The sequence below is a fragment of the Mesoplodon mirus genome, assembly GCF_964341445.2.
Source record: "Mesoplodon mirus genome assembly, chromosome: 5".
Lineage (NCBI taxonomy): Eukaryota > Metazoa > Chordata > Mammalia > Artiodactyla > Ziphiidae > Mesoplodon > Mesoplodon mirus.
In genome coordinates, this window is record NC_138980.1 from 48,504,104 (window position 1) to 48,526,415 (window position 22,312).

The 22,312-nt window shown below is 34.9% G+C and overlaps 1 protein-coding gene across 3 annotated transcripts in view; it reads left to right on the plus strand.

The window, feature by feature from the left end:
- Window positions 1-22,312, plus strand: part of CLINT1 (clathrin interactor 1) — a 67,017-nt gene that overhangs the window by 41,838 nt on the left and 2,867 nt on the right. For 2 of the 3 annotated variants that reach the window (XM_082621582.1, XM_082621584.1), the window contains exons 6-11: window positions 2,171-2,348; window positions 6,152-6,398; window positions 8,517-8,586; window positions 15,794-15,868; window positions 19,563-19,855; window positions 21,502-21,706. In XM_082621582.1, coding sequence (XP_082477708.1) covers window positions 2,171-2,348; window positions 6,152-6,398; window positions 8,517-8,586; window positions 15,794-15,868; window positions 19,563-19,855; window positions 21,502-21,706 — 1,068 coding nt within the window. The remainder of the gene's footprint in view (window positions 1-2,170; window positions 2,349-6,151; window positions 6,399-8,516; window positions 8,587-15,793; window positions 15,869-19,562; window positions 19,856-21,501; window positions 21,707-22,312) is intronic. The other variant, XM_082621583.1, reaches the window with a different exon arrangement.

A 22,312-nucleotide genomic window follows, 5' to 3' on the forward strand; every position in this document is an offset into this window, starting at 1 on the left:
ACTGACAGTCCCTTGTCATTTTGTATACACACAGACAGGCCAGGGCCACGTATACTTAGCAGCTGCATATTGGGGTTCTCTAACTGCCCCCCAACCATATCTAAGTTTGTTTATATTTGAATTATACTGAGATCTCATAACTCCTTCATTGTACCTGTGTAAAAGTCTTCTATTTCTTACCTTGCAAGTATCTATAAAATGTCTTCGCTCCTTTGATCCTCTGCTTTCTTACCCTCAAATTAAAAATACTGCACTTAATTGGTTAATAATGCTTTTTCTAACAGCAGAAAAATTCCTTTTTTTAACGTCCCGTATCACATTTAAGTCAGTTCTTGAATTGGGCAAAAATGTTTCTCTTAAATAAATCACATAAATATGTTTTGGCGTTTTTATTTGTTTAGGGGAGTAAGAAGTCTTTTAATTATTTACCCAAGTAAATATTTTATTCTTTAGATTTTTCAAAGTAGCTTTAGCAGTTTAATGCGTTTTTGAGTAGAAAGAGCTGTTCACCACTCCTTTCCTCATTCTACTTGCTAGTAGTCCTTTTTAAAATCAGCACAATATATAATTAGATAAATTTAGACAATTGAGTAAGTTTTTAGACTTAGAGTGAACTAATTACATCATCTGCATTAGAGATAGAGTTGAATGTCCTGTGTATGTGCATTGCCTTCTTTTATAAATTATTTTTAATGTTATATATATTATTCAGAGACTTAATCAACTTTAACTATTTTACATGCTTTTTATTTTGACATTAGATAATGTTTTGCCAATATCCAGTATCTCTGGCACTCATTTAGTATGATGTCCACTGTGCTAATTTAGTTTTCATCTGCTTTCATTTATCCTGTAAATTTGTTTCTTTTCAAAGTCTGGTTCATCACATTGTTATTGAAGTGTACATATACATTGTTGGAGAGCCGTTCATTTTTATAATACCATCCTGGCTTAAATTTTGTCTAGAAAACATTTTGTCATGTTCTCTTTAAGTTGGTGGTCACTTTCAGATTTAGTAGACGTATTTTTAAGTCCTCAAACTCTCACAGAAAATTTTGGCTTTGCAGTTTTACTGAGTAATTCAGCAAAATGGTTTTGTTCGATCTCCAAAGTTCTGCATGCCATCAGAACTTGTTAACCAAAGTTTAAACAAAAGCTCAGTTATCCACCTTTTGATTATTTTGCTGCTTCTCATTGGTCTTTCCTTTTTCTCTGCACCCTGCCTTAATTTTCGGTCCTCTTTTAACCACACATGATTTTTCTGCACCTTGTACTCTTGCCTCTTAAGTTGAGTTTGGACATGAAGATGGACATGGAGAAGGTTCCATTTAGTGCCTGTAATTCCTATCTCTTCTTTAGGCCCTCAAAGTCAAGGACTAAAACAAATCTTGACATTTGGGGGCTTTTTTTCACTGCCAGTGATCTACTGGCTCCATTATCAAATCCACACAGAGGCTCCCTAGGTTTTGCCAGTCCCAGCATAATGTGTGGGCTTGGTGTTTGAATAGATCATCACTGTTCTGAACCGCTTGAGCATATCTCATGATTCTAGTCTGTATAGGTTTTGGTAGTTAGAATATTCTTTTCTTTTTAAAATAATTGAAGGGTGCTTTCCCATGCCATGAAGTACATTTATTTTTCTAGTTTGATGGTAAAGAATGACAGTTATGAGTCTTTACAGCATATTGGGATATGTAGCATTCAGAGTAGTGTTTCCTGTAGTTTGTGTTTTGTAAGAGATGGTTGCTGTCCAGTGCTTTTCTAATAATTGAAAAACCATTAAGAAATGGGAATGAAATATAATGCATTAAGTGACTTTTGTGAAGACAGAAGATTTCCATTTCTCTTTTGCTTATGTAGCTCGTGTTGGTTTCTGTGTTTTCCTCTACTCCTTTCAGCAGCCCTTAAGAACTTCCTGATATGCTGTGCTGTGCATTGAGGTTGTGTTAGTTTTCATAAACAAAAGCTTTTGAATCTGCATTCCTGCCACTTAATGACTGGCACTACATGCTGTGCCTTGCTGCAATTGTGTTGATTCAGCACTGTGGGAGCTTTCTGTTTTCCTTTGAAAACTATTTTATTATGAGGAAAAGCTTCAGAAATAAGGACTATAGACACCTTTTGAATTTAATGTCCTTAGAGTTGCTTCTTTTTTTAATGCTTTATATAGGTGAAAGATATGATCCTGAGCCTAAATCAAAATGGGATGAGGACTGGGATAAAAACAAGAGTGCTTTTCCATTCAGTGATAAATTAGGTGAACTGAGTGATAAAATTGGAAGCACAATTGACGACACCATCAGCAAGTTCCGGAGGAAAGATAGAGAAGACTCTCCAGAAAGATGCAGGTATTAACACTTTGTCTCCTGGGTCTCTTGGTAAGGGTACTAAATTGGCACAGCTGGGTCTTGGGTTTTTTTGTTTATTTGTTTTGGGTGTTGGCATTGTCTGAAATTCAGCTTTATTTGTTTCTTTAATAGATTTTATTTTTTAGAGCAATTTTAGCTTCACAGAAAAATTGTGCATAAAGTACAGGGGGTTGCTAAATAACCCCACCTCTCCGAGTGCAAGAATGCATGCACACACACACAGTTTCTCCTGTTACTAACATCTTGCATTAGTGTGGTACATTTATTAACAATTGATAACCAGTATTATTAACTAAACTCTTCGGTTTGCATTAGAGTTTACTGTGTTGTATAGTTGACAAATGCATAGTATCCACCATTACAGAACCATACAGAGTAGTTTCACTCCCCTAAAAATGCCTTGTGCAAAAATATGGAAAAATTCATGAATTTGCATGTCAGCCTTGCACGGGGGCAGGCTAATCTAGTTCCCTGACGAGGGATTGAACCGAGACCATGGCAGTGAAAGTGCCAAGTTCTAACCACTGGACCGCCAGGGAATTCCCAGGTCATGCGAATTTTCACTGTATTGTTCCAGTTTTAGTATATTTGCTGCTGATTTATACATATATATATATTGTGTGTGTGTGTATTTACACACACACATCATATATACAGTGCAGCTGTTTATAAAATGCTATGTCAGACATTATTTGCATTTAGTATTGACACACTTTCCTTGTCTGTGTCTATTTCTAAAACTGATCACATTTCCTGTATGTTTTTTTTGTTTTTGTTTTTTTTTGCGGTATGTGGACCTCTCACTGTTGTGGCCTCTCCCGTTGCGGAGCACAGGCTCCAGACGCGCAGGCTCAGCGGCCATGGCTCACGGGCCCAGCCGCTCCGCGGCATGTGGGATCTTCCCGAACTGGGGCACGAACCCGTGTCCCCTGCATCGGCAGGCAGACTCTCAACCACTGCGCCACCAGGGAAGCCCTCCTGTATGTTTTTATTCAGGCCATTTATTGGAATTTTTTTTCCCAGTAAGAACTTTGACAGCTTATTTTGCAATTGGGCATCTGATGATCCAGGGATCTAAGGTATTGCTGAGGGATAATGAAGTTTATTATTTTATTAGATTTAAACAAAAGTTAGGGGTTTGAAAATTCTTCTGTGACATTGCATTAAGATTCTGTGCCAGTTTATACCAGAAAAAGAAAAATCCAGATGGATATTTGGACTAAATGTTTTTGAGTATGACCTATATTTTCATAGATTACATTTTCTGATGATGGGGTATTTGTATTTAGTTTTACATAGAACAGCACTAGGAACCTTTTAGCATTCACGTTTTCTTACCTACCAGTACAGCTATTAACTAGTTTTTCTGCCAGTTGTAAGGACAATATATGTAGCACTTAATTTGCAAAGCAAGTTTTGTAAGTTCTTTGTTATTTGTGCCTCACTGTATCTCTATTAGATAGTCTAGAGCAAGGATTTTACCATTATTTTTTTGGAGTAAGAACTGAAGCCCAATCAGGCTGTGTGGAACTTGCCTAAAGTAACACAGAGATGCAACCAAAACTTCAAGTGAGTTCTTGTAACTAAGTACCATCTCTTTTTCTCTTATAAAAAAATCTTAACAGTTCAGATTTAGGGGTCATTAAAAAGAAATAAAAATAATAATTTTGAAACTATTCAAATTCTAAAATATTTTAGTGTCTTCTCAGTATGTTTCCATATTTATTAAATCTGTGGAATTCCTGTCTGTTTCTGGAATATGATCTTTGAAGAACCAGAATTTATTTTTAATACTTTGAATATATTTTACAACTATATTTCTAGCTCTTTTATACTGAAAGTGTATGCATATGGTAATAAATAACTAAACTTTGGAAAACGATGCCTACCTCAAATACTCTGTGCTGTTTTTCCCTCTTTAATGTTCTTGTGGCCTTTGTGTTCACACTTGGGTTTGACTTAGAAAACATAGTAGCCACATATTCTGTTGCTATTTCCTGAAGAAGTATGGGAATCAGGTAGGTAGGCTGCTTAGAAATCTAACTGTGTACCTTCTTGTTTTGTTACTTTCTCTTCTTTGCCCTCCACCCTCAATTTTTCTTTCCTTGCTTTGTCTTCCTATTCTTTTTTTTTTTCTGTTTCTCCCTTGATTTTTTCTTTTCTACATTTGCCTGTAAGACAGGATCTGCTAGAGTTCCTAAATCTTTCATACATTCAGGTTTAAAAGAGTGAAAATATAGTGTATGTTATTTGTTTTAGTAACTAAAGAGCAAACCAGGGACTTACATCTTGGAGTATTTGTGAGAGAAGAATAGATTTTTAGACAAAGTTGCATGGGACCTATCTGGCATGCTATCAGAATTTTAGACTTATTAGCTCATTATTAGATTCAGGAATTCTTGAACACTGATCATATATGAAGCTTTCATTTCATTGTGTGCTAGTCAGGTTTATATTCTCACCTTGTAAAGAAATTATCTTGCACTGTAATCAAATTGGACATCAGAAAGGTAAGAAGTTTCAGTCTTAGATAGAGGACTGATGGTGGGAATTTTTAGGTCATTTGTTGCTGAGAAATTAGTAAGTGACAAGGGGTTTTGAACACTTGATCAGAACTTGTAGATTCCCTAAAATGTTTATAGATAAAAATACATTTAACCCCTTTGCTCAGTGTGGGAAGCCATTCTTCTTGATTCTTGATTTATACAGGTTCCAAATTGATTTATATTTAAGTAGAGATTGCTTTAGATTAGTCCGAGTTAAATTGCATCAGTAATAATAGTCATAGTTTTAAGGAGAATTTTAAGTATTTTACTTCAGAATATTTATAATTTAAACCACCTACTCTGAAATTAAGAAATAATAGGTAATGGAACGTATTTCAGGCAATTTCTCTCTCTGTCCTACTTGCACCAGAAAAAAAAAACCCAATGCGTCATTACTGGAGAGCACACTAGTACTGACACATTTAATTTGGGGCATATATGAAAGACACAGTTCTTTACTCAGTCTGTATTTTTTTCCTTTTGCATGTTAAGAAGAAGAAAAAATCTTTGAATGTGCCTGAAAAGGAATTCTTTTAAAATACTTTAAATATATTTAAATTTTCTGAAAAGCAGTTTTCTTAGTTTTGTAAAAGTTTGATCTCGTGATTCTATATAGTAAAATAGAGCACAGTGCTTGTAAAGTGCATTACCTCATTTTTCTGCATTTACAGATGAGAGTTTAATCATTTGAATGCAGATAGGATAATATTTAAAAGATATCCATTGAAATTACAGTATTTTATTATATATTTGCATTAGTATATGAGAGTCAGTGACAGAATCATGTTATATAAATGAAACTGTAGTTGTTGCACACAGTCCATTTCAAGAAAATGGTTATCAAATGCAGCTATTTGAGCTCCTAGACTCTAATCAATTGATTCTGATATGATAATAACCCTGCTATTTTATTTTTTAATTAAGCTTTAAATCTATAATAAATAAGCACTTGAATTATTTCAGGCTTTTTTATTTGTACACATTTATGTAAATACTTTTTTGTAGCAGTATTTTAGACTTACCTGGGGAATTTGATGGGTTCCCACTTCCACTCCCCAGTGCATACGTATGATTATTCAGATAGCTTAGATAACATTCTCTTGATCCCTGTCAAATAGTCAAAGTATGGAATTTTGGAGTTACTGCATTTGAAATTCTTTAGCTCAAATCACTGAGGGCTCCATTTTAAAGTAATCCTTAGTCTTATTATTTTCCTTCATTTTTAATATCTTTTAGTGACAGTGATGAGGAAAAGAAAGCAAGAAGAGGCAGATCTCCCAAAGGTGAATTCAAAGATGAAGAGGAGACTGTGACGACAAAACATATCCATATCACACAGGCCACAGAGACCACCACCACAAGACACAAGCGCACAGCAAATCCTTCCAAAACCATTGATCTTGGAGCAGCAGCACATTACACGGGGGACAAAGCAAGTCCAGATCAGAATGCTTCAGCTCATACACCTCAGTCTGCAGTTAAGGTGGGAACGACACGAGTTTACACATTATACACAGTTTTATTCTTATAAATTACTTTTAGAATTACTGCATTAGTAGGCTCAGGCATTTCTAGGTAATCATATTAATTATAGATCATCTGGCATGTATTAGTCATTAATAATAAGAAATCTCTTTGGAGGAAGAAACCTGTCCAACTGCTGAATGATTATCTATGTACTTTCTATGAAAACAGTAATAACACTCTTGGTTCATTTGGGAAAGGTTGTGAATCAGAATGTAGTGCATCTGTTTCCTTCTAGACACCACCACTGGTACCAAGTGTGAGATTCACTAAGGAAAACATGGTAGTGTTTGGAAGTTGTAAGAAATGACCACTTGTATATATGACAAGTAGTTATATAGCGGAACTGGTCTTGTTTAATACAGAGATCGTTCCTCTGAAAAGGAGGTTTATTTGCTCTGTGGTCAGTATTGATCAGTAGCAGCACTAATTCTTGTAACTGTCTTCACTTTTTATTCACCACAGAAATGAAATCTACCTGCTAGATACCTGGCTGCAAGCTAGTCTTTTGGACAGAAATCTGCCTAAGAGGGAGGTTTGCCCTGAAAGCCTCAATAGTTGTTTTGTTACTCTCCCCCCACTAGTATTCACCCAGCTTGTATCTTTGCATCAAATATAGCTGAAAGCTAGGGAAAATATTTTTCTAATGTATCTTGCAAATTGCAGGTGACTCTAAAAATAGAGCTAGTCCTACTTAGTGTCAAAAACTGTGTCAAGTTTTCCCACATATCTTCTGGTGTATAATTTCACCCATATTGTGCTCTTTTTAGTTTTGATGAAAACCTCAAAATTACAACTCAACTTTAGTTGTAGTTAAAAGGGGGAAATGGATGTGTTATTTCCTTGTGGTCTTAGTTTTCCCCTGCTGTGGATACAGTTAGCTTACTGATGACTGTCTAAGATCTGGTAGATAGTCATAATTAAAACCCAAATACTACATGATGGCTGTTATGGAGAGTTCATTTATGGTTGCATGGGGAAAATCATCCAACCTGTATAACTTTTTTTAACAGTAAACTGAGACTTTTATATCTTAAAAGGATTTTAAATATCAATTTGTAGTACAGCCTGAATGTATGTCACTGCCATAAATATTTTAAATTTATAGTGTAAGCTTTTTGACTTTGTTTTTATTACCAAAAAAATGCATAGAACTCTGAAGTTCTCGGCAAGTTACTCAGCTGCTTCAAATCTCTTTCAACCTCAAGGCCTTTTTGAACCACAGTATGTAGTGTTTTAATCTTCAAAGCTCAAATTAACATGCCTAGGAATTTACAGTGTTTTCCTATTGCCTAGCACTTCTGTTCTAATTTAACATGTATGTATTGAACATACAGGACCTATGCATTAGGGTGCTTAGAACTATGTATAGGAGAAAAATCATATTACAACTCCAGGCCCACAGTTTAGTTTGGGAACTAAATATAAAACAGATGTCAAGGTATATCAGACCAACATAGAATTATACTGACCTGTATGGTATACAAACAGTGTTGCTGAAGTTCACAGAATCATAAAATTTTAGAGCTAGATAGGATGTTGGCCTCCAATCCAGTAGATCTCAGACCTTCTTATGCACTGGAATTACTAAAGGAGCTTTCTAAGACTGTACAGACCAAGATCCCAACCTGGGCAATTATGATTCAGTATGTTGTGATGGAGCTGGGCATATATATTTCTTTAATGCTTCTCAAGTGATTCTGTGTTAAGATTTGAGTGGGATCTGGAAGGTATATTTTTTCAGAGTGAAATGCAGTAAGAAATGAGAAAGTAACCCAGGAGTAGTGGACCTGCCTAATCTTGTCTGATCTCCGAAAAGAAGTGAGTTAGGGAAAAGAGGAGTGTGGATGTTAGGGACTTTTACAATGCTAGGCATAGAATTACTTTAAAAATACTCTCTCTCCATAAGGGTTCAAGGTCACTTCTCTTTTTTCAGAAAAGGAAATCTACCTTTATTAAGATAATTACAGGTATTTGTGTCTCAGTTGGGAATTAGAGATGAGTAGAGCAGATTTTTTAAAAAAAAAATAGTAGAAATATGTTTTCTAAGCTTATTTAGTTCTGTGTGTGTTTTCAGACTTCAGTGCCTAGCAGCAAGTCATCTGGTGACCTTGTTGATCTGTTTGATGGCACCAGCCAATCAACAGGTAAGCTTCCACATTGGCTTTTTCTTTCTATCAATAGTGTCCTTGGTTTCAGAGTAATTTTTTTTAATGGCAAATAAAAGATGGAATGAAAATTTAAAAAAAATTTTTTTTGCATTAGATTTATTTTTAATGTGAAATTAATTCACTTTGAGCATTATTTGGGAGGAAGTGTTTAATTGCCTAAAATAAGGAAGGTGAGCACTTAAATATTTGACTGATAATTCAGTAATCTCAATTTCTCTAGCACTGAGTATTTGGGGTCCCTTTGCTTTTTCTATAAGCGAAATGGACTGCTCTGCCCATTTCACTGTCTTTCCATAAATCTTAATTCTGGCTGTCAAACTACCCATGCCTAGAGTTCATTTAAACTTTTCATTCATTTATGCACTAAACATTTATCGAACCAGACACTGGCCTGGGTGCTTGTGGTATAATGCTTAGTAAAACAGTTCTTGCCCTAATGGTAAGGTCAAGTGGAGGAAGTAATCATTAATCAAAGAGTCACAAATAGCTACCTAGTTACAAACATACAGAGTGCTTTGGAGGAAAGGCGCATTCTGTGAAAGTGTGACATATTTTAAAAAGGGCTGCAGCAAAAGAATAGTCCATTTACCAAGATTTTCTCACAGAGAAGATTAATGATTTCTTCAGTTTCATGTCCAATATGTGCTAGATTTTTTTTTGAGTAATTCCCTATAAATTGTTTTCAAGAAAATTGATTATTTTAGGTTGCATTTGATGATTATGGAGTCGTAATAAACTGTACAGCAAGTCAAAACAGCTTAAGAAATAAAACTTATGTTTAAAGTTCATTTCACATTAAAATGTAACTGGCGAGATTGACATAGAAATAATGTCAAAGTAAATCTGTTGTTTCTAGTTGTGTGTAATTTTTCAAAACTGAATTGTTTTAAAATTTACATTAGTGTTTATGATGAAAATTACTTCTCACTGATAGTTTAGTACATATGATTAATTTAAAGTCTCCTATTATTTTCTCCCTGCCCTTGCCTACTATCATAAAATTAATTCTTAGACTAGGTGTGAACTTACTAGGGTGTCTGGTTCAGTCCAATTTCTGAGATTCTTCAATTCCCACTTCCTTTTTTCTGTAAATGTAACTGTTCGTAAAATTATTCCTTAAACTCTATTGAACTGTCATACCCAAGTTTGCAAACAACTACATTAGTTGTTTAACAATTTATGTGCTGTCTTTTTGTACTTGAAGATTTTAATAGTAGTATTAACTGGTAGTTAGCATGTAGTCATATAATACAGACTTGGTGTCACAGAATATCAACTATTTTGGATTTCCTAGTATGAAATATTAAAGAGCCCGTTTCATGCATCTGTGAAAATTTTTAATGGAGCAATCAGAGAAGAATTAACTAGGAAGGTCAGATGAGTGAATCTAACTTTTTTCCTTGGTGTTAGCCAGATTGCTTTGAACAGAGAGAATTATTAAATACCAGCATGCTTCCTTTGCTTGGCAAGAAACGTTTGAGTGGTTTTTCTTCTCCAGTGCAAGCAGTAGATTGGCTAATTAAATAGAACTAGCAATTAATATTAATACAGTAATTGAGACAAAGTCTGAATGAAATCTGGAATATTTCTTGCCTTAATGTTTATCTTAATAATTTCTAAAAACCAACCGAAAGTGGATTGACATCATAATTTTTTTTTAATTGTTCACTGTTTATTATTACGGTCACTCTTTTTTTTAAATAAATTTTTTTTTTTTTTTTTGGCCCCGTTGGGTCTTCGTTGCTGTGCGCGGGCTTTCTCTTGTTGCCACGAGCGGGGGCTGCTCTTTGTTGAGGTGTGCGGGCTTCTCGTTGCGTTCTCATTACGGTGGCTTCTCTTGTTGCAGAGCACGTGGGCTCTGGACGTGCGGGCTTCAGTAGTTGTGGCACATGGGCTCAGTAGTTGTGGCACATGGGCTTAGTTGCTCTGCAGTATGTGGGATCCTCCTAGACCAGGGCTCGAACCCGTGTCCCCTGCATCGGCAGGAGAATTCTTAACCACTGTGCCACCAGGGAAGTCCCCATAATTATTTTTTAAAGTTCTCTCCTACTTGAAACAGTTTGTTTAACCAGTTTGTGTAGAACCCCCTCCAATCAGTAAGATGAATTTCATTACTATGAATTTCTATTTAAATATTTTAGTAATAATATATTTTAAATTGAATTCAGCAGTGGAAAAAGAATTGGATGTTAAATCTTTAGCACCTACATGTAAGAAAGTCTAAGAATCTACCATATTAGCATTGCTATTTGGTATGCCATTTGGGTGTCATTTACCATATGTGCCTATATTTATAATACTGCTGTCATGCAAGTAATATGGACATGAACTGTAAACCTAAGCAGATATGGCTTCTGTACCATTCACCAGATAAATGTCTCCTTGGAGAAAATGCTCAGATTTTCTTTTTTTATGTGTTATTTCATCCTTTTTGTTAGCATCTTCAGAAGTATATGTGGTAAAATCATTGTGGAATATCAACCAAGTTTAAAAATACACATGTGAAACCCATTCATCAAGATTTTCTTGAGACTGTGATGATAAATGTCCCACTCTGGTGATGTTCTTTTAAAATCTGTACTCAAATGATATTTTGGTGACATTTATATATAGTATGTTTCTAAGTAAACATTTTTTAAATGAATAATAATGTATTTAGAAAATAAGCCAGTTACAAATATAATGCCAGGAACCATTCCATTTCAGTTTTAGTATATCTCGTCTTCAGAGTTTTCACTGTCTCCTTTGTCCCTTTTGTAATTAAGGAATTTAGGTCTTGATTAACATACTACTAGGTAAGTTGTTTCTAGTACAATGACTGAGGTTGAAGAGAAAGTATAAAGACTTTACAGGGCTTGCAATATCTTTTGATTTTTTGGTTGTTAAAAAATATTTTTTAAGATTAACGTGTATAAAATCCAAAATGTTCATTACATTTACATTTGAACCTGTTGCCCTGTACTCTGTTATCACTAAAATTAGTTGAGGATATTTACATGGATGTGAACCACCTTGTTATAGCCAAGTTACTGGTTATTACAACCCAACTTATATATTAGAATTTTCATGGGCGTTGTCTCTAGTTTAACCTAAGTTTACTAAGAATAAAATGTTTTACCATATTCTGTTTTCACTAATTAAAAGCAGTGTGTGCTCATTTTAGAAACTTTATGGAAAAGTAATTCACTGTAACTTAGGTACATAAAGTTAACTATTAATAATTTTGGTGAATAGTCTTTCTTTAAACATTTTCTATATAATCAGTCAATATATTTATTTAAGCATTTATTTATTTATTTATTCACAACTCACACACACAGTGTATTTTATTTTTACAAGAGATAAATAAACTGACACCAAGCATTGTAAATTAAGCATTTATTATGTTGCAAATCTTTTTCAGGCTTCTAGATAAAGATTTTATTGTTATTATATTTTTTTGTAAACTCTTTTTCATCTAAAATCTCATGACCATTTCCTTATTATAGTTGGTATTTTACGGACCTTTTAATTGCTTTATAATCTTAACATTGTGTAAATATGCTGTAATTTACTTGACCAGTCAGCCTCTTATTTTTTGGACATTAGGTTTTGATTTGTTTCCAAACTTCTCTCTGTTATAAAGTAGTGAAGTAGCATCTTTCAAAATCTTCCATTTTGGTAAGGAGAAAATAATATTTCATTCTATTTTGCATGTGTTTGATGACTGACTGAAACTTTTCATGGTTTTATATTGCTAGTTGTAACTTGTCTATTCATGTCCTTTGTCCTTTTTTTAAAATTGGGGTTGTTTATTCTTGTCGATTTTTTTAAAACTTATTTATATTAGTTCTTCATCATATATTTACAATTTTTTGTCATTTCTTTTAATTTTGTATTTATTAGAACTCCTCATGCAAAAGTTTTCATAATGTAATCTAGATTAAATTCTTTGTTAAAGAAAATTTCCATTTATAGTTAAAGCACTGTCTAGTTCAGCTATATTTTTCCTGTTCACAGTGTTGCTTTGGAAAATACATGTTCCCAGCTGGTGATTGTAAATAACCTCCTTGCTTCCCTGAAAAGGCAGATGGAAATGGTTCATTTATAATGACACCTCTCATGTGGGAATCTTGAAGGACAGCTCTTATTGTGAAATTTAGCAGTCTTCCACATGCAGCACTTTTTGGTAGACTCTTATTTAAATTCCCTTAGATAGAAGTTATCTGGGGAAAATGCTTAAGTATAGAAAATGTCTGTTAAATTTAAGGCATTGGTACGAATAACATCATGCATATAGGTTTGGATAGTCCCTCCTAGGAGGGAGAAACTTTTGCTAAATGAAATAAGAGATTTTTAATTTCTGAGATAGTTTCCAAGGTTGAGGATCACATTATGTAAAACACAGTAGAAGTATAAATCTGTGGCACTTCCGAAGATGGAGAAAAGTTAAATCCTTTGCAAGGAAAGGTGGCTTCTATTTGTTAAATTCTTATGTGTGTGTTTCCACTCTTTTACCTCCAGTGTTCTTAAATTAGTCATGTTTGAAATTAAACTCCCTGTAGTGTGGATGGAAAGAATAATATTTGCTATAGACAAGTTATGAACATAGTATAATTTTAGCTTAGGTGTTAGAAGGTAGAGCAATAGAATAACTAAATAGATAATTATTTGAAATATTAAATTCAGGATATGACAAAAATAAAATATGTCACCCAGTTTGAAGATGTGATTCACAGTATTCAGTGCTATACTCCTCAGCATGAATTTTCTTTGTAGCTCAGACTGGATAAGATTTGAAAATTCCGAACTCATTTGGCATAATAATTACATATTGATGTTTATTCACTGCTTGGATGAAGAAAATGAAAATAATCCCCTATTTTCAAATCCCTAATGTTATAATAAAAGATGAACTATCATTCTGTTACCTAACAGTATACTTTGATCAATATTTTTAACATGAAGGAATATTACAGAAGACATACTTATGAATATTAAGCAGCAACTGTTCACACCATTGATTTCCCTGCTAGATTTTATTAATATATGTGCTTGTTTATATAGTTTTAAAATATAGCTCATTGATCTTTTGTACCTATTGTCACATTTATTATGATTTTTATGTACCTTTAAAGAAGAGAAAAATCACTGTGATATTTTCCTCTGGATAAAGCACAAGCAGACATATGAGCTGTAGTTGTTGCTAGGAGTAGAGAACCTTGGCCTTGGTGGAAGTTAGTTCACGGTGAGTGAGCATATATGTGAATATGTGCATCTGTAATGAGGTGAAGGAATAAGGAATTTGTTAGGCCTGCTGATAGTTGACTACAGTAAATGTGCATTAAAAAGAAATACCAAGTTCACCTGCGTCAGAAACTGATTTGTTCCTTTTATTACTGCTGGCTATTTATTAAGAAGGGGAGATGGTTCTAGTTTAATTAACCCAGTTGAGTGTAGCAGATGGGACAGAATGTCCTGCAGTGATAAGACAATTCAGAAATGGCACCAGATGTTGGAAGCTGTCCCTGGTGGTATTTGAGTGCAGCCCAGATGTTCTAGTCCCACCTGGCTAGTTTCTAAGCACTGCAGGCTAAGCAGCTGTGATGTAACCTATATAATGTTCACATAACACTAAAAGCACTATAACTGAAGTGCCACTCTAAATTTCTACGGTTGTGACTCTTAAGAGGTGAAATCTTTAAGGACAAAAATAAGGACAACTATTTAAGGTTTTAGATCCTTTGACTATTGATGTTTCATTGATAACTGAATTGAGGAGAAGTGGAATATAAAATTTAACAATGTTACTGTTCAACTTATAGATAAAAGTAAATATTCTTACCTATTTAGTGTTCACAAATGAAAATTGGTATGAGAATGTGATGCTGTGCATGCAGATTGATCTGCAGCCTTATGATTTGAATCTCACCCCTTTAAAAACACCAGTCTGGAAGTAACAAAAAGCTACTGTTTTTTTTTTCAAGGATTAAAAATGAAAGTATTTTGCAAATATTTGCAAGTAAACAATAGGAAAAAATAGTCCACCTAAATCATTGCATTCATTTTTCTTCTTATAGCTATTAAAACTGATTACTATGCAGGTCAACTTCAAGGGTTTTGGGTTGTTTTTTTTTTTTTCCCTTTTATTTAAAAAAAAAGTCAAACTGCAGAAAATTTGTCACATTTTCTTTGTCTCTCTCTAGTTCTTTTTTGGTTTTGTTTATTTATTGTGCACCGTTTGAGAGAATTGCAAACATCATGACATTTTGCCCCTAAAATACTTCAGCACATATCTCCTTACAACAAGGACATTCTCCTTCACAATCATAATATAATTATCATACTTGGGGAATTTAACATTAAAACAGTACTGTTGTATAATAGACCATATTCACATTTCCCTGGTGTCTCAATTACGTCATTTCAGTATAGCACTTACTTAAATATCCGGAGTCCAGTCAAGGATCACCCATTTCATTTACTTGTCATGTTTCTTTAGGCTTCTTTAATCTGGAGTGGTCCTAGTCTTTTTCTTTTATGATGACATTTTCTGAAGAGTCTTGAGAGCTGTTTTGCAGAATGTCCCTCAATTTGTATTTGTCTGATTGATCCTTCATGATTGGAGTCAAGTTAAATATTTTTGGGAAGAATTTGGGTGATGATCTCTTTTTTAGTCCCTTTATATTAGAAGACCCATGAGTGCTATTTTGTCCGATTATTAGTGACATTAAGTTTGAGCACTTGTTTAAGGTGGTACTTATCTGATTTCTGCACTGTAAAAGTAGCTTAATCTCTTTTTATTTGTAAGTAATCTGTGGAGTGATGATTTGATTACTCAGCAACATTTTACCCAGGTTTTAGCATCCATTGAAGATTCTTAAAAAGAGCATGATTGGCCAGATACACTGCATGCCTACATTATGTTCGTGAAATGTAAGTAAGGGGTAATTGTAACCACAGTTGTAGTATCTATCATATTACTAGTTATAGAACTGAGGGATACTGTAAGAGAGTCTGTCCTGTGGTAGCTTAAAGGGCACATGGTGACATGAAAAGCTGGGTCAACTAACTAGCTGTTCTGATGGGTCTTGGGGCTCTAGTACTGGGTATTTTTTGAGTGCAGTGCTAAAATGGCTTCCTAAAGTGCTATCAATCGTGCTGTGGTTCTGACAGGTTTTTTTTCCTCATACTTAATTTCTAGGAGGATCAGCGGATTTATTTGGAGGCTTTGCTGACTTTGGCTCAGCTGCTGCATCAAGCAATTTCCCTTCCCAAGGTACGATATGATTTGATTGGCCAGAAATCTAGGGGCAGTGGAAATGTTACCAAAACAAAACAACTCTTCACCACCCCACCCCTATCTGCTTCTTTTGGCCATTTTCTACTTGTAGTAGTGTTTATAATTCCCAATTCCCAAAGAATTTATTCACAAAGGTACTTTATTGGGCCAGTATCCTAAATGTGCCAGACGAATTAATCTGGTTGCAGACTACTCAGGTACACCTAAATAGAATTGCCCTCACTCATAAGTGACTCTTGTTTTATTTTTGGGGGCGGGGGTGTGGGGAGTAGGTGCATAGGGAGTGTGAATAAGTATAAATCTCATTTTAGCAGGAAGAATATTATGGTTTATGTTTAGCTTATATGATTTTCTTGAATGAAATTTGGGGACATTGGAGTTGGGCAGACCATCTTACCAAAATTCATTTCTTTATAATTTAGATATCTTAAAAGAATTTCTATGAAAAATAACTGAACTTCATTTTGGCATATCCTTAAATGTGAGCAGTTGAACCTCAGGCAAAAAAAAAATCCTCATTCCATGTTAAATTAGAAATTTTAAAATACACTAAATTTGTTGTGATCATTTCACAGTATTTGTAAAGATCAAATCATTATGTTGTCCACCTGAAACTGATAATGTTATGTGTCAATTACACCCTCAATTTTTTTAAAATGGCAAAAAAAAAAAAAGCTAACATCCAAGCAGAATATAGGCTTAACATAATGGATTGAGGTGAAGGGCTTGTATTTTTCCTCCTTATTATTAATATTTTTATCTTACTACCCCTGCCATATACTTTGGTAGCTATTTAACTTTATGAAAGCCTCTGAGCCTCCACCTTTATAAAATTGGGAATAATGCTACTTGTCATGGTTCTTTATAAGGATAGAGTAACGTCTGTAGAGACGTGTAGAATAGGGTCTGAGTTCATTATTAAGTGTCTTTTAGGTTGTAAAGGGGTTGGTTCTAATGTTTTTTTCCATAAAATCTGGTCAGTCTGAAGTTTGAGAGATAATATAAAAAATTTAGCTATAAATATCATAAACATGAGGTGAGGCAAGGAGGAAATATTTAACTGAATTAGTTTTATTATTCATTTCAAGTAGAGTTATCTATCCCCATTAATTGGATTAAAATTTATATTTAGTACTGTCTAGGTTAGTGAGGATTTAGGAAGAAAGATGCATAGGTTTTAATGAGTAATGAACTACTTCATTTTAGAAGTGTGGTTATACCTTGTAAGGGTTAATACCTTGCTTTAGGCAAATCAAAGTGGAAAATAAACATTGCCCTAATTTTACAGACTGCCTGTGTAATTCTCAAAGTTTTTATGTATATAAAGTGCAAATAATTCAAATACGTTAATGTTGCTAAGTGATAACATCTCTTCATCTTATGTGATTAACATAACCTGATCACCATTATGCAAGGGGCTGAAACTGTTGCAACAATGATTAATGATTGCTGAACAATATATGCCTCACTAGAAATCTCTTCCTCCCATGATTAATCATCTCAGATAAAGTTTTCAGATGGGGCAACACATTTTGCCCCAGTTTCCATTCTTATTCTGTTTTCTAGATCAAGCAGATAGAAAATCAGCATAAAGTTTACCTTTATCCAGCAGTCTTCCTTAAATTGTTTAAATTGTTTAATACATAGAACTAATTGTAAAACTCTTAATTCAGTCTTTTTTGTGAAGAAGATCAAAGACGTGTTTTAGCAAAATCCAGAAGTAATGAATATCAGCCCAGTTCTTATATTAAATTGTTGGTAGAACTTGGGGTTTCTAAGTGAATTATTTTCTCTTTTGAGGGTGCTTACATTACAAAATGGTAATAGAAGATATAATTTTAAAACTTAATGTTATTGTTCTCTTGATATTTAGCATAATGAGACACAGTATCACAGTGGTTGGTTACCTTTTAGGCTAGACAAAATGTATTTCCTAGTTGTAAGTGAACATGTAGTGCAAAGAAATGGTGTTAATTAACTTGAACTACATACTGTTTGCTTTCAGATGACAGTTTATATGTAGCTCTTTCTTCACCTTTGCTTTTTTCAACTTCCATTAATTCATATTTATCTGTTTGTCCCTTTCTTAAAGCAAAGTTTGTTTACTTAGTATAGCCTAGTTTAAAAAAATTTTTTTCAAGTATCACTTGCCTTTATATTTATTGTGTTCCAAATAGTATTATGTATGCAGAATTTATAGAAGCTTGACTTATACTTTTATATGGCATACCTAAAGGAAAGAAAGTGTGATGCTTTCCCTCTCCTCTGTCTTTTCACAATTAATCCAAAGTAACAATAAACCTCAAATGGCACTTACTATATATTAAGTTATTCAATCTTCACAACTTAGATTTTTTAAAAAGTGTGGCACGGGGGACTTCTCTGGCAGTCCAGTGGGTAAGATTCCGTGCTTCCACTGCAGGGGCATGGGTTTGATCCCTGGTTGGGGAACTAAGATCCCGCATGCCTCACGGTGTGGCCACATAAATAAATAAAAGCTCTCCTTTAAATAAAATAAAAATACAAAGGCATAGAGAAGGTTAAGTAAGGTCACACAGCCAGTAAAATACAAAATCCGTTCTCTTAAATATTTCAGTCTATTAATTAACCTATTAATTTTGGGGGGGGTACGCAGGCCTCTCATTGTCGTGGCCTCTCCCGTTGCGGAGCACAGCCTCCGGACGCGCAGGCTCAGCGGCCATGGCTCATGGGCCCAGCCGCTCCTCAGCATGTGGGATCTTCCCGGACCGGGGCACGAACCCTCGTCCCGCGCATCTGCAGGCGGACTCCCAACCACTGCGCCACCAGGGAAGCCCTAACCTATTAATTTTTATATTATTAAATGCATTAAATCTTTTTTATGCATTAAATCTTAAACTTGTTATAATTATACTTTGAAGCATAGTGATAGTTTTGTTTCTTTTTTTAAATATTAGCGTGAGTTCCCCTCTTAACACTATACCCCGCTTTTTACTTAAATAGATTGAACAGTCCCATTTGAAGTAAACAATGTACTAAGGTTATATATCATGGCTCTCTGTAGCCTTTGTGTTGTCAGTGGAAGCATGGCCAAATGGGTGAGAACTTCTTACACAAATTTAGTAATCCTAGTCTTAATTTTATTGAGTTTTTGGGTTTTTCTTTTTAATGAATTTGGGGTTTTATTTACATGAGATGGTATAAATCATAGTCTGATTTCTCTTTGAACCTTTCCAAATAATGAATGAACAAAATGAGTTGAACTGTCTGATTTTACTGAGTTACTCCTTGCATGAGGATTCTGGATCTCCCAGCAAAGAGTTTAACCAGTTTAGAGTTTTTTTCTTGTTTTTTGGGGATCTCAGGCTAGTTCATATTTGTTTAGCTAGAAACATATTTGATACGCAAACTTAGGTTGAAGGAAAGTTTTAGTTTCTGTAATTTCTTTGTGTCACCTCAGACCTGCCAATGCCAAGAGATGGATTTTACTTTAAATGTGGAAGTTTTTTTTCTTTGCCACCTTGTTAACACTGGTGGAATATTCATGAGAAAGAATAATGTCCAGATGGAGATGGTACCTGCAGATGTTAATCTGGATGGACACAGATCAGCTCTAATTTGTTTCAGTTGGAAGATTGTCATATGTGTTCTGTGCATTTCAGAAACTTTCTTACCCTTCCTTCTTTCTCAGTAACAGCAGCAAGTGGGAATGGAGACTTTGGTGACTGGAGTGCCTTCAACCAAGCCCCGTCAGGCCCTGTTGCTGGCAGTGGTGAGCTCTTCAGCAGTGCCTCACAGCCAGCTGTAGAGCTTGTCAGTAGCTCACAACCAGCTTCAGGCCCACCTCCAGCTGCCTCAAATTCTTCAGACTTATTTGATCTTATGGGCTCATCGCAGGCAACAATGACATCTTCCCAGAGTATGAATTTCTCTATGATGAGCACTAATACTGTAGGTCTGGGTTTGCCCATGTCAAGATCACAGGTAAGTTGTCTGCCTCCCTTGGAAATTGTGATTCATAATCTTTGAGATGCTCTAACTAATCTAATGGCAGATTAGCATAAAACAGAAAAATAAGCAGGTGACACATAGATTACTTTTGTACATTGCGTTTACCTTGTGTCCTTTCCCCTGGAATAGTCATTTGGGTTCTCCAGGGCAAGGCCTCCTCACTCATCTTGCTGTCCATGCAAAGCCAAGTGTGATGGCTTGCACAGAGGAGGCATTTGTTGAAAATTTATTGAACTAATAATAAGCAAATTGGAATTTAATAGTTTAAAAAATTGTTTTTAAGAGGAAGGAATAAAGGAGTTCCCTGGTGGCCCAGTGGTTAAGACTCTGCGTTTCCACTGCAGGGCATGTGGGTTCGATCCCTGGTTGGGGAACCAAGATCCCTTGTGCTGTGCAGCACGGCCTAAAAATAAAAAATTAAAGACATTAAAAAAAAGAGAAGAAGAAGGAATAGAGATATATTGCTAATATAGAAAATTATTCTCTAAATGTTCTTCCCTATTCTGGACCTGCTCTACATTATGTTTATATAGGCTCTTCTTTCAACTCTTATTTTCATAAAGGAAAATAACTAAACAGGAACTTTTAAATTCACTTTTTAAAATTAAATCTAAATTACCTAATACTAGCTTAGAATTCAAACAAGTGCAGAATATATGTGTCTGAGTTGTATCAGGAACTTGCTATTTTTGACTCAGGCTATTCGGAATATTTGTTTATGAGGCTAATTATTCATTTTAATATGTAGAATCTCCTGTTTTGGGTGTTAGGATGAAGGAAGAGAAGAAAGAAGCAGAAAGGTGACTGATCTGTATAACAGATATTAGACCTAACATTAAGAAAAAGGACATGAAAGCCATACCAGTACCATTAAATTGAACTGAACAAACTCAAGCCAGTTCACTCTGTTTCTTTCATATGGTCTAAGCATAAAGCCAATCTACTAATTTTCAATCTTAATTGCAACTGTGTTGTGAGTCTGCATTAGTCCATTTTTAATGATTCTTCCTATTTGTATTTATTTCCCTTTTTCTGTCCTTGTTAAAATTATTCTGGTAGTAACTACCAGGCACCTTTGCTGCTTTTTCCTGAATTTCTCCTTTCTTCTGTATTGGTCCATACTGTATCAAATTCCACTAGTGTTGCTCGCTTTAGGCAATAGAAGTATACTTGGAGCAGGGATATGTCAGTCAGGTTATGTGGAATGTAATTTGCTGTTTTGATGGTTTTGTTTTTTTAACATGAGAAATCATATCCCGAATTCCATTTTGTAAGAATAAATTTCCACTTGTATATTTCTTTATAGTTGCACTAACCCGAAGTTAATAGTTGCCCCAGGCTTGTGGCTTCTAGACTTGGGGTGATGGGAGGATAACTGTTAGTGTAAATATGTTAGTTTTTTCCCCACCCCAAACATGATTTGGACTTCAGAGGAATATTATGGGAAGCTGGTAATTCCGGATATTGAAGACCTTAATGTAGAACATTTGTTGTTCTTATTGGTTTCAAGAGTTTATTACAAATTTTTGTATATATTTGGAGTTACTATGATTAAATTGCCGTCTGGTAATCTTTATAGAGCAGATGCTTAATTTTTAGAGCATTTTCCTATTTTCCAGCCTTTGCAAAATGTTAGCACAGTGCTGCAGAAGCCTAATCCTCTCTATAATCAGAATACAGATATGGTCCAGAAGTCAGTCAGCAAAACCCTGCCCTCTACTTGGTCTGACCCCAGTGTAAACATCAGCCTAGACAACTTACTACCTGGTATGCAGCCTTCCAAACCCCAGCAGCCATCGCTCAATACAATGATTCAACAACAGAGTAAGTTACTGCAAGACATCCCATTTCTTTGTGTACTTGTAATCCTTTGCCCTTATGCCAGGACTACTTCAAGCCATGAAATAAAACTGTACTGAAAGCAACTGTGTATTCACTTAAGATTTTTTTCACACAATACCTGGTATCACTCCTGGCACATTGAATTGCTTTGTATTCTGCTCTTGACATGTTAACATTTATTGTATGGTGGTGAGTTTTGGGAGCCTGATCACTAAAATAAAAGTATTTGTTGAGAAAGAATTTTTAATATAGGCAGATATGTCAGTAAACAAAAATCATCTGAACTCCATAATCCAGGGATAATCACCATTAATTCATATTTCTTCATAATCCATCTTTTCTAACCACATTTTTAATACTTGAGATCATTCTGTCTATATTTTGTTTCTTGCAGTTCATATTCAACATTATTGTTTTTTCTGTGTTGAATATTCTTAAAGAAAGCAAGGGGCTTCCCTTGTGGCGCAGTGGTTGAGCGTCCGCCTGCCGATGCAGGGGACACGGCTTCGTGCCCCGGTCTGGGAAGATCCAACATGCCATGGAGCAGCTAGGCCCGTGAGCCATGGCCGCTGAGCCTGCGCGTCCGGA